The sequence below is a fragment of the Dipodomys spectabilis genome, unplaced genomic scaffold (genome assembly GCF_019054845.1).
Source record: "Dipodomys spectabilis isolate Male_0828 unplaced genomic scaffold, ASM1905484v1 ptg000163l, whole genome shotgun sequence".
Lineage (NCBI taxonomy): Eukaryota > Metazoa > Chordata > Mammalia > Rodentia > Heteromyidae > Dipodomys > Dipodomys spectabilis.
This window is the reverse complement of record NW_024870840.1, coordinates 19,115,001-19,135,346: the sequence shown is the minus strand read 5'-3', so window position 1 is coordinate 19,135,346 and position 20,346 is coordinate 19,115,001. Positions and strand designations below refer to the sequence as shown.

General features: G+C 37.8%; 1 protein-coding gene across 7 annotated transcripts in view; it reads left to right on the top strand.

Annotated features, from left to right (window-relative positions):
• The window catches only part of Rbfox2 (RNA binding fox-1 homolog 2), a 245,672-nt gene that overhangs the window by 195,926 nt on the left and 29,400 nt on the right, over nucleotides 1–20,346 (top strand). For 5 of the 7 annotated variants that reach the window (XM_042693109.1, XM_042693106.1, XM_042693110.1 and 2 more), the window contains 3 exons: nucleotides 8,237–8,383; nucleotides 10,276–10,329; nucleotides 18,239–18,331. In XM_042693109.1, coding sequence (XP_042549043.1) covers nucleotides 8,237–8,383; nucleotides 10,276–10,329; nucleotides 18,239–18,331 — 294 coding nt within the window. The remainder of the gene's footprint in view (nucleotides 1–8,236; nucleotides 8,384–10,275; nucleotides 10,330–18,238; nucleotides 18,332–20,346) is intronic. The other 2 variants (XM_042693107.1, XM_042693105.1) reach the window with 1 other exon arrangement.

Here is a 20,346-nt window from a genome sequence, read left to right as displayed (position 1 = left end):
ATAGTTCCTGCCTTAACATTTGTTATGTCCAATTTTAACATAGTCACTTCAGCCTTTTTATATTTTTGAAGTATTAGAGATTGAGTACAGAGCCTTGCAAATACTAAGCAAGCATTTTATGCTGTGAGCTATGTCCCCAGTATCCCCTTCCCCTTTTAGTGCATTTCTTTTCTTTTCCTTTTTTCTTTCTTTTCTTTTCTTTTTTTTTTTTTGGGGGGGGGTCAGTCCTAGGGCTTGAACTCTGGGCCTGGGCACTGTCCCTCAGCTCTTCAGCTAAAGGCTGGCGCTCTACCACTTGAGCCACAGTGCCACTTCCAGTTTTCCAGGCTGGCTTTTATCATATTTTGTTTTTGAGACTTAAGTTTCCTCACTGCTTTTCCCCAGGCTAGTCTGGACCTGAAGATCTTCGTGGCTCTACCTCCCAAAGTAGCTAGGATTTTAGCCTTATAATCACCTTCACTCTCAGATTACTTTGGCCCTTTTTGTTTGTTGTTGTCCCTGAGCTAGTGCCCTAGTATTTGAGCCACAACTTCACTTCTGCCTGTTTTTATGCTTAATTGGAGATGAGTCTCATGGTCTCTGCCTAGACTGGCTTTGAACTATGATTCTCAGATCTCAGTCTCCTGAGTAGGATTACAGAAGTATCAGCATCAGACTACTTTGCCCCCTACACTCCCCCACCTTTTTTTTGTCCTTTTCTTTTTGATACTAGGGATTGAACCCAAGACATTGCACTTGGTAGCCAAGCGCTTTGCCACTTAGCTACATCCCAGCCAAATGCTTGTTGCTGTTTGCATGTCTTTTTCAAGCACCTGTTTCAATTTCTTTTAAAGCACATCTTATTTAAAAAAATAAACAAGGATCGCGGTTCAAAGCCAGCCCAGGCAGGAAAGACCGTGAGACTCTTATCTCCAGTAAACCACCAGAAAACCGGAAGTGGTGCTGTAGCTCAAGTGGTAGAGTGCTAGCCTTGAGCAGAAGAGCTGAGGGACAGCGCCCAGGCCCAGAGTTCAAGCTCCACGACCAACAAAAAATAAAAAATTAAAAAATAAACAAATAGACTTACATACAACTGGGTCTTCTTTCTCCCCAGTTTGAAAATTTCCACCTTTCTATTGGTATGTATAGGTCATTTACATTTTACATTATTAATACAGGTAGACTTGCCATTTTACTATATTTTATCTTTTTGTTTCCTCTGTGCCATCTTTATTGATTTGTTAAAATTTTATTGTATCCATTAAATCCCTTTGTCTGTTTTTTTATTAGTTGTTTATTTTTTGAAGGGAGGCATTTAGGTCTGGGGTTTTTTTTTTATGAAGTTGGAAATTGAACCCAAGGCCTTTCACGTGCTAGACAAGTGCTGCCACACACAGTTTTTAATTTGCATTGTTTTTGTGTTTTCTTTTCTTTTTTCCTCTTTCTTTTTGTTCAAGACCTGGATTTGAACTCTTGATCTGAATGAAGCTTTCTCTCATTGTCTGACACTCTACTACCTGAACTATGTCTCCAACCTCATGTTTTTGTATTTTCTTAATGCATGGTCAGCGATTACAATTTGGATTTATCATAACCTATGGAGGTGTGTATTATTCTGGCAAAAACAATATAATTATTACTTTAAGTAATCTTAAGGCTATTTTTTTTTTTTTTGGGTCCGGTTGTGGGGCCTGAACTCTGGGCCTGGGTGCTGTCCCTCAGCTCTTCAGCTCAAGGCTAACGCTCTACCACTTGAGCCACAGTGCCACTTCCGGCTTTTTTCTTTATGTGGTGCTGAGGAATCGAACCCAGGGCCTCAGGCATGCAAGGCAAGCGCTTTACCACTGAGCCACCTTCCCAGCCAAGGCTATTTTTTAGTGCAGCTTAGATTCATATCAAAATTGAGGAGCAGTGCATATTCTGCACATATCTGTGCATGCACGTATGAGTGCACATATACATTCACTGTGGAATATTACATAGCCAGAGAAAAATGAAATCAACCCATTTACAGGAAAATGGTTGGCATTGGAAGACATAATGAATGAGAGAAAATGAGCTTCATTGTATTACATCTAGGAGTGGATCTATTTTGAGGGGGGGAGGTCTTTTGAGATTTTTCGATCTGTAGATTCATGATTTCCTCATCAAACTTCCGATGTTTTGACCTTAATTTTTTTTACAAATATTTGTTCTTTTTCCTTTTCTTCCTGGTTCTCATTACACATACATTGAGATACTTGGTGATTTCCCATAGTCTTTTTCATTTTAAAATTTAATATAAATGTAAACAACCTGAATTTCTGTTCATTTTTTCTGTCTTATTTCTTTGTCCTTTAAACTGAATAATTTCTGTTGATCATTGTTTTTTTTTGTTCACTAATTTTTTGTTCTGCCATCTCAGATCTGCAAATGGACTTATCTGATAAATTTCAGCTATACTTTTTAACTAGAATTTCCATTTACAATTTCTCTCTATTAAGTTTTTTTTAACCTCTCATTATACTTTCTTTTAGGTCTTTGAGTACATTTGTATTTAGTGCTTTGATGTCCTCTGCTCTATTCAGCCCTTAGGCCTAAGTCTATTTCTGATCACTACTTGCTTTCCTAAATCTATGTTACACTTTCCTGTTACTTTGCATGGCTTATAAATTTTTTAATGAAAATTGTTCACTTAGTTACTGAAGGTTCTTTATTCTTCTGAAAGAAAAAACGAGAGCAAGTATATGTGAACTGAAGTCTAATTCCTACCCAGTGTGTGTGATGGCATTGATGTTTCTGTTTAGTGATTTTTTTTCTTTGTTTCACTTTTAGCCTAGAGAAGATCATTCATGGCTACACAATCTAATGTAGGGCAGAGGCTGGGCTTGGTGCTTGGCACTTTAGAGCTGCCACCCTTTGTCCAACTAGTTGGGTGTTGAGACGTACATTCAAAGTTCATCTACTGCTCAAGTGTGCCTTGGGATTTTCACTCTGCTGAGACCTCTCAGGTGTCTCCTTACCCATGTGGTTTCAGGTTATGAGGAAAGCCTGTCTAGTTCCTCCATGGTTCTTTTCCTTCCAGAATCTGCCTTCCATATTTTCGGCTGGTCCACCACGTAAGACCACAATTTCAAGCTAGGAAAATGGTTCTCCTGTGAGGTCCTTACCAAGCTTGCCACTTTGGACGGACAAATCCATACGTTTTCTGCTCCTTTCACATTCCTCCTCCTCCATATGTTCTCAAGTCTTTCTCCCTCTCTAGAAGCAAAAGCTGCTGTCTTTCAAAGCCCAAGCATTAAGTCTTCACAAGGTCCTGTTGGTCTTACTCTACATTCTAGTATGTTTTAGGAAATATTTCTATGTATTGTTTGTCTTTGATTTGCAGAAACCTAAAATGGATGTTTTTGATTACTTTGTTCAGTTGTCATCTTGATTTGAGGAAAAGATGTGAACCTCCATTCACTGATCATCAAATTCAGAAGTCCATTCCTTCAACCATTCATTTTTACTATTTCTCACTGTACTTTTCTTTACCCTCAATACCTCTATTTCCCATTGTTTGAGGCTGCAGGTGGTATATGTCTAGTAACACTGGTATGGTTAGGGGCAAGCTCTGCTTCTTAATATAAACATACACAGTTCAAACTATGTTCCACATCCATATCAAAAACTTCACTGTATAATTTCATACATCAAGAAATTTGAGCTTTCAAAGAAATGTTGAAATAAAAATAGGACTTCATAGATTGTGAGTTCATTGGTGGTAAAAAAAAAAAAAATAGCTGAGGACAAAATAAAAAATCCTTTGAATTGTACTTAAAAACAATAATAGCACATTGTCTCTAACTTTAGGAAGTTGTTAACAATAAAAGAGAAACTATTACTTACTTCTGATGTAAATACTCTATCTTTTAAAGTATCCATTGGGACATGATAATAAATTCTATGCTCTTATGCTATTTTGGGGGGGGGGAGAACATATTTGTACATGTCTGTGCATATGTGTTTGAGAATGTGGTTTAGAGAGAAATTGAACAGTAGAGGAGTAGTATATTATAAAACAGATCTAGCTGGGCACCAGTGGCTCATGCCTGTAATCCTAGGAGGCTGAGATCTGAGGATCATGGTTCAAAGCTAATCCAAGTCCAAATCCAAGCCAAAATGGAGCTGTGACTCAGTGGTAAAGCACCAAGCCTTGAGCTAAAAAAAAGAAAAAAAGAAGAAGATCTAACAACATTTACATTAATCTACTTCTTACTTATATGGCAAAAAAGAACTAACAATTCTTATGGTGAATTTAATAATGCTTAAGTAGATGAAAGCAGTCTTTGCAAATTTATTAATGTTGTCTTAAATTTGTTTTAAAATTGCTTCCACAAATACTTTATCTATAGTTTATTAAAAACTTGGTGATATGTTAGGGTTTTTAGGGGGGGTGGGCAGTTCTATGTCCACACACCCCACTCTACCACTCTAATTCTCTTTCAAACCCAATGAAAGAAGACTGTGGTGTGTGTGTGCGTGCATGTATTACTAGTCTTCTTACCAGGCCATGAGTATCTTGTCCCACTTAGAATAGGTATCACATCTACTGCAAAGCCTTCCTAGTCAAAGGTTTAGGATTCTCATTTAGAATCTGGTAGAATCCTAAGCTCATCACTTTTTGTGAAACTTAAAAGCTCTGGTGTTTTAAATTCACTTTTGTCTCCCATACTGCGAGCTTTTAAAGTAAAAATTATTTTGTATTCCTCTTTGTATCATGGATTTAAAAGGATAAGTGCCTGCCTGGAATGGATAGTTTCATAAGTGCTTTTTGAAGAAATATGAAGCAAGGTATAGGTGCATGCTGGCAGCTCTCAGGACAGATTGCTGAGGCTTCTTGAGGTTAGTATTGATCTAGCCTTGTATTCTCGGAATTCAGACCTTATAGATGATGATAAGGAAAGTCAGTTCTCAATGTAGAGTTGGAGAGAAGGGAAGAATCAAAATGCCTTGGGATAAAAGTATGGATTTTCATTTGGCCAAAGTTTTGAATGGTGGAGACTAGGTGGGGGGAAGGTGAGAGAAAGATCACTTGAGTACAAGTTGGCAAGAGTATTTGAATGCCAGGCTGAGAAACAGGAAACTTATGGTAAATATGGAGCAAGGAAACAAAGTGCGCAGATGTGCTTGTAGAAGATGATCAGGTTCTATGTAGATCAGATGAATAGAGGAACAAAGCTCAAGGAATCCTCCACCTAGATTCTCTATGGCACTTTTATGCTAGGGGCTCATAGTGAGTGGTTTAGGACTCAGGTACCTTCTTCCATTCCTTGATTAATGTGCAGCAGGCTGGGGAAGTGACCTACAGCAATGCTTTTCCCAGTGTGACTACAGCTCACTGATAGTTCCCAAGTTTCATGAGGGCCACCCAGTCATACTATTTCCATAATAATACTGTCACAGTAGTTGATATTTTTACCACATATATTGATTGACTTTTATCTTCAGCCCTAAAGTCTTAAACTTAACCTAGTGCCTAAGTATGAATCAAGGCAGTAGCACAGCACCATGCTGCTGGTGATGTTCTGCCCATCCTTCACCACTGGGAGCACACAGATTGAACAAAAAGATAAAATGTCATTGAAGAATGTCCTTGAAGCTGGCACTGGTTGTTCATGCCTATAATCCTAGCTACTTAGGAGACTGAGGATTCTGGTTTGAAATCAGCCTGGGGAGAAAATTCCATGAGACTCTTACCTTCAATAAACTACTCAGAAAAGCTGGAAGTGGTACTGTGGCTCAAATGGTAGAGCACTAGCCTTGAGCACAAAGAGGCTCAGGGACAGTGCCCAGACCGTGAGTGACAAATCACAGAACACCTCTGGTATTTTTAAAGTATAAAGGAAAGTTTTATGTGATTGAGCTGTGCATGTAAGAAGCAAGTTTGAGCATTAGTTATATATGATGCTTATTGCTTTGACTGCATGCCTAGTGTTCATGATGCTATTTTTGAAACGTAGTGGATTTCATATTTGTTTCATCTTGTCTTCATTTTGCTCAATTTGATTATTAGAAACATCATACTTTTTTAGAACATTGCTTCATAGCTTCCCCCTCTTTTTCTCTTTCTTTTTCTCTTTTTCTCTTTCTTTCTTTCTTTCTTTCTCTCTTTCTCTCTCTTTCTTTCTCTCTTTCTCTCCTTTCTCTCCTTTCTTTCTCTTTCTTTCTCTCTTTCTCTCTCTCGCTCTTTCTTTCTCTCTTTCTTTCTCTCTTTCTTTCTCTTCTCTCCTTTCTGCTGTTTTTATATCACTTGGTTCAAATAGAGATTTGTCCTGAAACATCCACAAGAATTTTCTAGGGACTTCATTTCATCTTAATTATAGTAATAGGAACAGCAAGTTCTACTCTGGTATTAAAAGTATGTTGGTTTAATCGGCTCAACAAGCCATCCACCTTGGCATGTACTTCACAGAGAATGGTGAAAACATAAGGTCCTTAAATTGCCAGAGGAATACTTCAAAACAAATTATTGTTGCATACCTAGAATATGTCCACACCTGTTTGGTGTTTATAAAAAAGTATTTAGGGGCTGGGAAGGTGGCTCAGTGGTAGAGCGCTTGCCTGCATGCCTGAGGCCCTGAGTTCGATTCCTCAGCACCATATAAGCAAAAAGAAAAAAGCCAGAAGTGGCGCTGTGGCTCAAGTGGTAGAGCGCTAGCCTTGAGCTGAAGAGCTGAGGGACAGTGCCCAGGCCCAGAGTTCAGGTCCCACAACCAGACCCAATAAAAAGTATTTATGAACATAGTAATTGTTTTGAGGATTTAGTGAGGAGAAAGTAGATAAACATGCCTCAGATTTTGCAAAAGAGATTAGTGATTAAAAATGTATCCTCATATTCTTTCACTAAGGCTATAAATCTAGTGTTTATGTATTGATGGTAGATTGACCTTTACTAGCGATTAGACTCTTAACTATGCCTTTACTCAGCACAGGAGGGAGGGTCATCTATAACAGAGTCAACTGGGACAGAAACAAGGAGACCGGAAAGTATAAATTTGTTAAGATTAACAAGAATCTAATTGTTTTTAGGCAAATTGTCACCATTGTGTTCCTCCTGTTCATAAATATCTTCATATACTTTGACAACGGAGTAGTAATAAACTATAATAAAGGGAATGGGAGGTTAAAATGCTGGTTTTCATCCTTAAGAGTATGAGGTAGATCAAAAGATGTGTTGATCTTCAGAACCAAGCATAACAGACTTTGTTTTCCAAGTAGAAAGGTCTCAAATACAGTATTCTCACAATAAAAAACTTATTTTAAAAAAAAAGGTCTCAAATATAGGAATGTTTATTAAGGATCTAAGGTACTATTTTCACCTCTCCCTTTTGCCAAAACATGTCCTGTGATCTTTAGCAAGTCAGTATTTTTGTGTCTGTATTACAATTTTGCTCATTTAGTACAAACATTCAAAAAATCTAAATTTTGTTTGTAGACTATAGCATTTCAAATATATATAGGGTTTTTCTCTTTGAAGAGACAATTATCATTTTTTATTACACATACTTTTTTGGGAGAGAGGAGGTCCTGTTCTGGGGCTTGAACAAAGGGGCCTGGGCACTAATTTTTTTTTTTTGCTAAAGTCTAGCATTCTACTACACGAGCCACAGTTCCACTTCGGGCTTTTTTTTTTGGTAGTTAAGAGATAAGAGGGTTTGGAGTGCTAGTATAATGGCTCACACCTGTAATTCTAGCTACTCTAGAGGCTGAGATCTGAGGATTGTGGTTCAAAGCCAGCCCAGAGGAAAAAGTCCATGAGACTCTTCATCTCCAATAAACCACTCAAAAACTGGAAGTGACACTGTGATTCAAAGTGGTAGAGCTCTAGCCTTGAGCAAAAGAGCTCAGAGACAGCACTCAGGCCCTGAGTTCAAGCCCCTGGACAACCAAAAAAAGAGAGAGGGAGGCGGGTTGGAGGCATGGCTCAGTTGGTAGAATGCTAGCCAGTGAGTAAATATGTCAAGTACCAAGTTCAAGTCCTGGTCTCAAACTTTTAAAGCGAGGTGGGGAGGGAGAGTCTGAGGGACTTTTCTGCCCATGCTGATGCTGTCTTTGAACCACTATCTTCATATCTCAGCCTCCTCAGTAGCTAGGATTACAGGTATGAACCACCACTGGTACCTGGCACACATACTATGAGAATAATTGTGATAAAGAATGACCTCAGTTATTTTCTATAATTCTTAGGAGTAATTATGTTTATTTTTTGTTTGACATTGCTTACTTTCTTCAGCAGACAGACGGTGGAGCCCAGACAGATGGCCAGCAGTCACAGACACAAAGTAATGAAAATTCAGAGAGTAAATCTACCCCTAAGCGACTACATGTCTCTAATATTCCTTTTCGCTTCCGGGACCCTGACCTCCGGCAAATGTTTGGGGTAAGTCTCTGAGGTCCTTTTGTGGATTCTAAAATGGAATTTTTTGCACTGTATGTGTTATTAATCATTAGTATTTTAGAATTAAACTGCAAAGGAAATGAGTAAGGCCCTGAGGGAAATCAATATTATTATCAGTCTTAAGAACCTTTTTCTGCCACCCATCTTGCTCTAGATGTTAGCCTTGCAGGTTGTCATAGACACAGGTGGCCATTCCTTGAGAGGTGAGACTTTCAAGATATACTCTGCATATAGCTTCTACCTTTTGCAATTTTGCAAGAGCTATGAACAATCCAACTTAGTAATAAGCACATATCTATGTTACCATTTCTATAGGCTATATATTTCATCATACTTAAACATTTTCTGGCATTAACAATGATTCCATTTACTTGCTCCTTTAATATTTCTACAGTAAGAATAATCTTATACCTGCAAGGTAAAACAGATAAAGACACAAAACCAAAATAATTCTATTGTTAGGTAGCTAAATAGTAGACTAAAGAGGTTACACAAAGTCTGAGAACACTTTCATGAGAGATCTGTATATGAAGGCAGAATTTTTTTTTTTGCCAGTCTTGGGGCTTGTATTCAGGGCCTATGCACTGTCCCTGAGCCTCTTTGTGTTCAAAGCTAGTGCTCTACCACTTGAGCCACAGCACTACTTCTGGCTTTTTCCAAGTAGTTTATTGGGGATAAGAGTCTCGCAGACTTTCCTGCCCAGGCTGGCTTTGAACTGCAATCCTCAGATCTCAGTCTCCTGAGTAGCTAGGATTACAGGCATGAGCCATCAGAACCTAGCTGAGACAAAACTTCTTTAATCATTACTTGAATGGGCAAGTATGTATAGTAAACATCCAGGTATCTTTCTGGATCACATAACCCTTAGAGTACTGAACTTTTACCTATTATCTGTTTCACTTGGATTTCAAACCAGTCTCTACAAAAGTGAGAATATGTATCTTTGGCATTCATTCAGACTTGCCTTACCTAATTATGGTATGATGACATATATATTATAGATAGATAGATAGATAGATAGATAGATAGATAGATAGATAGATAGATAGATAGATAGAAAGAAAGAAATTAGCTAGGAGGGCTGGGAAGGTGGCTCAGTGGTAGAGTGCTTGCCTTGCATGCATGAGGTCCTGGGTTCAATTCCTCAGCACTACATAAGCAAAAAGGAAAAAGCCGGAAGTGGTGCTGTGGCTCACGTGGTAGAGCGCTAGCCTTGAGCTGAAGAGCTGAGGGACAGTGCCCAGGCCCAGAGTTCAGGCCCCACGACCGGACCCAAAAAAAAAAAAAAAAAAAAGAAATTAGCTAGGCCTGTGGGAAAGCCTGGAAGGCCATGAACCAATGCTGAATTGGTGGGATTGCAGATGATCTTTATTTTCTGTTTTCCTTTTCCCTGTTCATATTTTGTAATTTTTATACAATGAATGTTATTTACTTGTATAATTTTTAATGGGAGGGGGAAGACAGCCTTCAACAATATATTATTCTACTTTGCTAGGATTTAATTTTAAAATTGAGACATTTAAAAAATTAGACCAGTTATTAGAAAATCACTAGTTCTTGTTGACATGAAGCAGCACATAATAGGGAAATACTGTGAGTTACAGTTACTGTCTCCCAACAGTGGCTCTCACACATAGGCATGGATAGTGAGTAAGGGAGGACACTGAAGCAGAGGAAGAGGCGAAAAAACAACCACCAGCTCAGTGATGGGGATAAGCCAGAAACTCACGCTGGGGCCAGCTGACACATAGAAACATAGGTACTAAAGACATACTAGTTTAAAGAAGAAGGAAAGACCCTCCATTTTAGAAAAGAAAGTTTTATGTCAATAAAAAGCTCACCATAAGTAAATGTTTTTATTTTTGTCTCTGCAGCAATTTGGCAAAATCCTAGATGTAGAAATAATTTTTAATGAGCGTGGTTCTAAGGTAAGATCTGTTTCCACATCAAGTTGTATGCTTCATTTCTTTTTGAACTTTGTTTTAAACAGTAGGTGTTCACAAAGCATAGGCAGTTTTTCAAGCCTGTATGCAGGATTATCCCCTGTGTCCACCTTGAGCTAGATTTATCTCTGAAAAGAGGCTGCAACATGGCCGGACTATACCCAAATGTCCAAATTGGGAGGGAAATGAGAAATAGAGAAGTTAGAGGGAAGTGTAGAAGTGTAGAGGACAGGATACAGAACAGCGTGGTCCTTGATTGGCCTTAGATTCAGCTGCCTCATTTTAAAGGAAGAAAGGAGCCTAGAAAAGTGAAGCTTTATGTTGTGAATTCTGTCAGAACAATGCAGCTTTATAAAATGCAGCTTTGAAATAGCATACTTAGAGCAAATTTAATGGCTATTTCTTTCAGTTATTCAATTCATTTGCGTTCACTTTGGACTAAATTTTGGCAAGGCTCACAATGAGTAGTGAGTTGGTATTCACTAGTACCATTTCTGCCGTCAGTCACCCCCAGGTGGGTAAGCTTTGGGATATGGAGGCACTCAGTCACACACAGCTAGACTTTACATTAAAATAAAAGTAGTCACAGTGTGCAAGCTGATGTGTGTATTCTTTCGTAAGTATGTTCTACATAAGAACTAACCCTCTTAGTTAAAAATTATTTTTCCTATTAGTGATTTTTAAATTAATTTTTAGTTGGTCATATCTGCTGAACCTGGAAAACAGCTCTTTGCTATGATTAAATCTTCTAAGGATGTAGTTTGAGGAAGAAAGCTAAGTAAACTCTCAATAAATGAGTTATTTTTTACCTCTCTTCAATTTTTTACCTCTACTCCAAATCCACCACACTGTGGGAATTAATAACATACACGATGGTGTACACCTCCTGTCCCTTCTGTACTAACACAAGTTGAATACATTGTTCTAATGTTTCTGATTGTTATTCCCTTATAGACTGTGTCAACACTAAAAATGTTTAATTCTGGCTAGAACAATTATTTGTTAATTATTAAAGAGGTAATTTTCAGCTTTCAATTAAAAAAAGATTAATATGTCTATACAGAACTTTCTCCAACACTTTACTTGGTAAGTATGTTAAAGTGAAATCTATTTGCTGCAACCAGTAAAAAGTATGGTCCTTTATTGTCCATTTCTGCTTGTTATTTTCTCACAGTGGATTCCTAGTCCTTTGATTAGTTCAAATTTATTTTTTATGAAGTGGTCAGCTACAAGGTGAGAAAATGATGTGGTTTAGTGAATAGGAATACATGAATGTGAAACAAATTGATGAAGATTGTTGACCACGCTTCACATGCTATAGTAATATGAAATATTTTTGGTTTTGAGTGCATACACTTAAATAATCCTAACTAGGTTCTAACTACTAGAACCCCAATACAGTTTCATCAGGCATTGAAGACTTGCTCCTTATCAAGAAAATAATTTGATTGATGTATTGTGAAGCAAAGGAAATTGATCTTAAGGCTTCTTTCATTGACTTTGAGGATTTGTCTGCCTCCAAATCTACCTTATCCAATTACTTCTCCCATATTTTAAAATAATAACCCAAGCCTTCCTTTTCCTTCTGGGGAACCTGAAGGTATATGTGGTGTCCTTACTGCCCCTGGTTTGTTTGGGCTTCAGTAGTATAGATGATGTACTAATTGGCAGTACATGAAAAACAAAGCACAGAATTCACAACTGCCCAGATTGGCCTTTCAGGACTGTGGACCTTGGTTTTGTCCTTCTCCTTCCTCACTGTTATCTAAAGACTAAATCTTTCCCCGAGTGAATTCTCTGGAAGTGTTTTGAGGCCTCTGAGTGAGATTTACTTTGAAGTCAGCCAGACCCAAAGATACCTTCTTTGAGATCCTCCTAAGAGAAATTAATGAATGCTTTTATTTTTGTGACTTAAATTTAATATCTCATTTCTCTTAAATGTTTTAGGTTGACTATAAAATTATAGCATCTCAAACCAGAGAAAAGAAGGCATTATGTGGTCCTGTTGTTTTAGTTAGGTGTTGTTCTGACTTTTAAATAGTGTTTTTCTGTTCCAAAATTAGCTTTATTGATTTTTTTTTGAAGCAGATGGGAAAAACTAGTCAACAAATAAATCTGAGATAAGTAATTAGTACTTAATTGGATTGCTCCAAAACAGAAAGCATTTATTTCTTCACCATAAATTTTTTACGTGTATGGTTCTGAGGACCAAACACAAGATTTTGTGCTTGTTAAGTAAGCACTATGCCACTGAGCTATTCCTAGCCCCACATCTTTTGTGTGTGTGTATGTGTGTGTGAGTGTGTGTGTGTATGTATGTATGTGTGTTGGTCCTGGAGCCTGAATTCAGGGCCTGGGCACTATACCAGAGCTTTTTTGCTCAAGGCCAGCACTGGTTTGAGCCATAGCTCCACCTCTGGCTTTTTGGGGATTAATTGGAGATAAGAGTCACAGACTAAACTGTGATCCTCTTATCTCAGCCTCCTGAGTAGCTAGGATTATAGGCACACAGCTCTCATCTTTGATGAGGCTGAAGTGAACCGTGTTGCACTGCCACATCCACACACTTTGTCACCAGAGTTTCACCTCATCCAGCTCCTGCCTACAGAGTAGAATCACTGTCTTCCACAAAGGACTTAATGTCCTCCTTTTTTTATTACTGACCTCTTTTATTTGGTCTTCATTTGGTTTTTCCTTACCTAAATTAAGAAATGGAGATAATATATACACATACATTCAAATTACCTCAGATGCAAGTACTGTGCTGTGATTTTTTTGCCCATTACCATGACTTTTTATTTCACAAAAGGGGAGTTACTTATTCCTTTCAAAATGTACTCAAAATACTTTCCTTGAAGCTGCACTAGGTAGGTCTTTGTAGTTCCAGTAAAATACATAGGAAATACTGAAATGTTTTTCATTATACTTAAAACTAAATTAGCAATGCATGTATTTCCAAAGGGCTTAGTTTTCTTTTCTTTGGTGTTACCATTTATGGGGTTTTAGTTTTCTTTTATTTATTTTTTAATTCCTGTGTTCTGGCCATACCCAGGAGATCCGTCTGCTTTTGATTTCTCCCTTAAAAGTTACATGGTAAATTTTCTTTCTCATTCTTCTGAGATGGAAAAATTTAAAGATTATACAAGTTTTTAAAACATGTTTAAAATGCTCATCCTATTGCTTGTTACTTATTGCAGCCTGAGGCCAGACTAAAAAGGTACCCGTTACTCGGCTCCTCTGTGTCCTTGATGACAGTGGGGACCCAGACAGGTGGAGAGATCGCTGCTGTCCACCATAGAAGCTTTAACCACAACCTAACAAGCCTTTCCTCACTTCTTAAGAAAGTTAGCAGATAGAGTGGTAATCATGGATGTATCACTGATGTGTTTCAACTATGAACATAGAATTATTAGCATAGACTTTGAGGACTGCAAACTTTAATAGGAATGTACAGACTTACATTGTCCAGTACAGTGACCACATGAGCATTAGAAGTGGGGAGTTCAAACTGAGATGCTTCCTAAGTGAAAGATGCTCACAAGCCTTCAAAGGCAGTACCATAAAGAATGATATATACCTCATTAGTCATGTTTTTTATATTGGCACCATATTGAAATAAGATATTGTATATATTTGGTTGAATGAATATACTGTTAAAATTAGTTTAACCTATTTCCTTTTACTATTTTAATTTGCCTATAGAAAATTTTAAATTATATTTGTCAGTGCTGGTACTAACAATTCGTGACATCTTTTTTAATTAAAAATTTTAAACTTTTACCTACTTTTATTAATCAGTTGAGATAAAATTCATCTCTATGTGCCTGAGATATTTCCTCTCCTTAAGCATTTAGGTTAAATCTATATATTACAGACTATAAAATGTGTTTGTTATAGATTTTAACTGTGCAGTGTAGTTATTATGTTTTAGTATTTAATACTATGTGATCACTTTGAACTGAAATGAAATGTGTAGTAATTTCTTATGGTTCTGAATAAGTTGCTACAAATGTGGCAGCTTAAAACCACATGTTAATTATTTTATAGTTCTGGAAATCAGAAATCTGAAATAGGGCATACTAGGCTGAAATCAAGGTGTTGGATTGCTCTTGTAGACTCTCGAGATAACCTGTTTCGTTGCCATTTTGAGCATGTGGAGACTGCCCACATTCACTGGACTCTAGTCCCCTCTGTTTCTAAGGCCAGCCATGGCCAATCAAGTCTTTTTCAAGCTGCTACGATCAGATTCAGACTCTCCCGCTTCTTCTTTTCGCTTACAAATACACTGGGGATTACATTGGACCCACCTGGATTATCCAGGGTAATCTCCCTATCTTGAGATCATTTAATCACATCTGAAAAATGCCTTTTAGTGAGTAAGGTGACATATTCTTTGGTTCCAGGGATTAGGATGTGAACAACTGCAGGGGACATAATTCTGCCTACCACAGGACTATTTATCTTCAAAGGAAAGAAAGAAATCCTCTTACCTCTGTGTTTTATGTTAGTGAATCACATAGCACAAAGCAGACCTTTCTTCTGTCACCCTAGGAAAAGGTGCTTATAAAGATTGTTTTTATGTCTTTAGTATCTTCATTAGAACTTCCTTTGGCATATAAGCATCTTTATTTATAAAACGTTTTTTAGGAAGTTGAAATATAATTTTGTTCCAGAATAAAGTCATTACTGAGAAAATCTCCAATAAGCATTACATTAAACTTTGTTACTTGCTGACTAAAACCTGTCAGTGCTGTTATATACCTGCATTCTTCTGGTATACCTATTGTGTCACTCAGGTTCTATAAATACCTTCCAAAAGGGGAGGCTACTCAAGACATTGTACAATTAGATTTGGAAGGAATGGGGGAAGTATTTTCTGACTAAAGAAGTTTTGTAAATAAAATCTGCAGTCAGGTTGGCAAAGCTTAATTTTTTTTCACCATTATTTATAACCTTGGGTACTTTACTGCATTTGACTCCCTTTATCTACCTCAGAATAAACCCAAAAAATCTGCCCTTACAACCCCATGGTTGTGATTAGAAACAGAAGTATATATGGTTTGTAAGTAGACATGTAGACATCTGTAGCCAGACACAGTGTTAAAATGAAAGTCTCCACATCCACGTAAGTTATTAGTAACTTACCTGATTTATAACTTACTAACCCAAATCAACACATTTATTACTATGAGAATCAATTGGAATATGGTTTATATAGTGCTTTTTAAAAGGCTTAATTACCACACTGGAGAGTTCTCTAGGGTTAGAAAACTGGTTTCTTGTCTTCAGCAGATGTAAATGTAAATAACAAGTAATGTCCTTAACTATTTATTTGCCCTTGTGTACTCTGAGCTATCAAAATGGCTGTAGCATTTTAATATCAAAATGTATTTCCCAAAATATGTCCTGTTGACATTTTCAAGAAATGTATACCATTCTTTAGGAAACTATTAGCTAAAATTACCATAGTATTCCACAATAAACATCATGCATGTAAGTTTTTTTTTGTCACCTCAGTGTTTGCATCCTAAGGTATTTGTAATGATGCACATTGTGTAGAATGCTGAGTAATCAGTTATTACATAATGGTGGAGTGCTCCTATCAAATGTTGAGCAACAATTGAGATGGTAAATAGTATCATCTCAGTGGTCACTCATGTTGTTAAGCAACAAGACCAAAACCTCAGTTAAAGGGTTTTAGCCAGGTTCTGGTAGCTCATACCTGTAATCCCAGCTACTCAGGAGGCTGAGATCTGAGGATCACAGTTCAAAGCCAGCCTGGACAAGAAAGTCTGTGAAGACTCTAATCTCCAATAAACTACTCAGAAAAAGTCAGAAATGGCACTGTGACTTAAGTGGTAGAGTGCTAGCCTTGAGCACAAAGAGCTCAGAGACAGTGCCTGAGTTCAAGCCCCAGGACTGGAAAATATACAAACAAACAAACAAACAAATAAATGGTTTTAAGTTATCCTACAGTAGAAAAGTTTAAAAAAAAAAAAAAACCTGCTAGCGAGGAAGGGACAATGAAGCTGTTAGGAGATGACTTTCCAGAAAATCCCATGTATTTGCTACTCTGCAAATGTAAATAGCTTGGGAAATTTCTTATAAACCTGTAGTTGTTGAAGATGAAGAATGAAGTTTTATGAGATCCTGCTCATGTTAAAGGAGGTAAGGTAATGATGTGAACAGAGGAGCAGGTTAACTCCCTGATCTCCTCATTTGTCTACATAATGAGCTCCATTCTATTTGGGTAGTGGCTACTAAACAAATGAAATGGAAAAATGAAATGAATCCCAACTCAATATAGCAGCTCTATTATTTCTGGTATTTTTTATTGATTCATGTATGGCTAGTGTCACTAATGTAGATCTCATTCCCATTGCCTTTTTCTCCTTATGTGGAAAAACACTAATAATAATAATAATCCAGATTAGAATGTTTGTTTTTGTTTTTGTTTTGTCGGTCGTGGGGCTTGAACTCTGGGCCTGGGCGCTGTCCCTCAGCTCTTCAGCTCAAGGCGAGCGCTCTACCACTTGAGCTACAGTGCCACTTCCGGTTTTCTGGTTGTTTATTGGAGATAGGAGTCTCATGGTCTCTCCTGCCCGGGCTGGCTTTGAACCGCGATCCTCAGATCTCAGCCTCCTGAGTAGCTAGGATTACAGGCGTGAGCCACCAGCGCCCGGCCCAGATTAGAATGTTTGTAAATTTTTGTTAGCAGTTTTCTGAAATTCAGTATTAACATATTCTTGCTCTAATGTGCAAATCTGACCATTTAAAATTATCATTGAAGAGAAATTATGTCAGGCACCCGTGGCTTACACTTATAAAGCCGGCTACCCAGAAGGATGAGATCTAAGGATTGCAATTTTGAAGCCAGCTCAGACAGGAAAGTCCATGAGACTCTTATCTCTAGTTAACCACCAAAAGAAGTGGAGCTGTGACTCAAGTGGTAGTAGAGTGCCAGACTTGATCAAAAAAAGCTCAGGGACAGTGTCCAGGCCCTGACTTCAAGCCCAAGGACTGGCACCAAACAAAAGAAAAGAAAAATTAGAATATAATATCTTCACTGCTTCCATACCTGCTAACTACAGAATTATACATCAAGACTCTCTAGCTACTCAGGAGACAGTATAATCTACCCAGGCAGAAAAGTTCATAAGACTCTCACCTCTAATTAACCAACAAAGAAAAAAGAGAAAGAAAGCTGAAAATGGAGGTGTGGCTTAAGTGGTAGAATACCAACAAAAATACTGAGGGGTACAACTCTCAGGCCCTAAATTCAAGCCCCAGTACCAACACACACACACACACACACTCTCTCTCTCTCTCACTCTCTCTCTCTCACTCTTTCTCTCATAAATTATTACTATTATAACAGGCAAAGTAGTAAGGATAAAATAATGGAACATCCTTTAAAATTCTCACTGTACAAATGATTAATGTTAAATGTTAGATTTTTTTTTGTAGAAGTCAGTGAACAGTAACAGGCTTGCAGTATTGGTGAGTTTAATACATTTAGTATTACACTGGGGATGTTAACTAACATTGTGAACTGGGAAAGATAGGATATTGAAAAATGTAGATTCTTGGTTGAATAGTTTGATCCGAGTAACTTAATGCCTTAGTTTTGGTCTGGCCTCACATGCTTTATATTTTATTTTATTTTATTGTTATTACTGTTAGCTAAATTACTGTTATCATTACAGTTCTTTATTCTGTTACTGAGTTTAATTTCCCTTTACAAAATATGCATGAACCAAAACTGTGACTTTGAGAGTATTGCTGAGTTGTTGCTGATGTCACTTTCATACTGTAATGTTTCTCTATATACCAGAGATCAGTATTTCAATATAACGATGTGCATGTTTTCCCCCCCTTCTCCCGCTGCATGCAGGGATTCGGGTTCGTAACTTTCGAGAATAGTGCTGATGCAGACAGGGCCAGGGAGAAATTACACGGCACCGTGGTAGAGGGCCGTAAAATCGAGGTGCATGTCTTCAATAATTCAATTTCTGGTTTCTATTTTTATTTCTCTTTGTATTGCCTCACTTATTTCACTTTTGGACCCTGTCTTGTTTGTGTGTGCGCACATGTGTGTGTTTGCATCTCTCTGTTCTTCACCTTCTTGCACTCAACTATGTAAAAGCAACTGCTTCTCTCCACCTCCCCTGTTTTTGGTTGTTTGGGATTTTAGTAGAGAGAGAGAGAGAGAGAGAGTGTGTGTGTGTGTGTGTGTGTGTGTGTGTGTGTGTGTGTGTGTGTGTGTGTGTGTGTATGTGTGTGTGTGTGTGTGTGTGTTTTCCATTTACGTTTTTCCCCCTTCCAAAATGTTCATCCTTCTGCTTCCTTGATTTTTTTCCTTTGCTTCAGTTTGCAAGACTCTGAATTCTTGTAATTAGACCTAAAAGAAAAAAAAAAAAAAAACAGAAAAGAAAGCTAACTTTTAAAATGTCTTGGAACTATCTTGCTTCTAACATTGTGTTCTGTCGTGAATCAGGTGGCCAGCCCATACCCTCTTTCTCTTGGGAGGCCAGCTCGCCTCCATGTGTATATGGAATAGATGATTGTAAAGGTTGTGGGGGGGAAGATAAACCAAAACTCTGGAAGATTTTATACTTACCACAAGAACTTTAGCAGTTAATATCCTCAATGAAGAGGGTTTGATGGCCGCCTGGCTAGTGTGCTGTGGTTGCTCGTGTGAACCCCTGGGGTTCACCAGCCCTTTATATCAATGCACTGAAGGTTAACTGGCTCCTTTCCCCATTTCCAGTTTTTAAAAGTATTAAACATAAAAGCCACCATTTGAGTAAGATGTTTGCATATTTTGCTTTTTTCCCCCTTTCCAATGGTTTAGCATTTAGGGCCCTTCACTTGACTCACTCTTTCCATGGTAACTATACACAAAGCTGGCGATGGTGCCCATTGGCGGTAAGTGAAACCAAAGCACTAGAGAAGAAGCTTTTTAAAATGTAATTACAAAACAATTAAGAAAGAAAAAGTCCATCTGCCATCTCACATTAACACTACAAAATGTGATTTGACTTGTTGTTCTTCTTCCTTTTCCTTCCCCCTCCTTTTTATTTTCAATGCTATTAAGTAATGCCGCCTGGACTTTGGATGTACATATTGTTTTGTAGCAGTCTGAGCTGTTTGATTACTGACTTCATGGTGATTTTTATCCCCTTGCACATCTTACTCAGAGTTACTGAACTCCAGTTTGGCTGGTTTTATTAATGCACTTCCTGCCCCTATTTCCTTCCCACTTTCCCTTTTTCCCAAACCACTGTTTGTAGATTTTCTTTACCCTGATAGTTCTTTTCCTGCTTGGAACACCTTTCCTCACATTCTCTTATTTTTCCCTAGCCCATTATTCCTTTTGCTCAAACTCTTGCTCTTGCCCTTTTCCCTATTCTAGCTTCCCTTCCCTTCTGTTTCACTCTGCTATTGGTCTCTCACTGACTGGTGGTTTCTGATTGGTTCTGGCTATTTTTCCTTTTAATTGCTTGGTTGCATTCTGCTCTAGCAATTGGTTCAAGCTCTTGCTCTATTCTAATCTCGCTATTTCCTTTCTCCCTTCTTTCCAAAACTGATTGTTTTTCCTTCCTTCTGTTGTGTGTGTGTGTGTGTGTGTGTGTGTGTGAACTGCATGCCATCTCAGTCTCATCACTGCTGTCTCCCATTCATTCTTTGTAAATGTGAAATGTTTATATTTTTGGAGGTCAAACTAGAGCAAATGGAGTTTCAAACTGTCCTCACATGGGAAGGGTGATCACTGTACAAATTTTAAATAACACATGAAGATTTTTTAAATTCTATTTCTGTCTGAAATTGGCCTTCATAACAAAAATCTGGCACAATGTATATTACACAATGCAAAATAACTCTTGTTAAAGTACACATTTCTTATGACCTGTCAACACAGTATATAGTTAAGTCTATGGTGAGGCTTTCCTCTCCTGGCCAGAGCTTTTACCCAATGGCAGCCTGAAGTGTTCTGGCTTC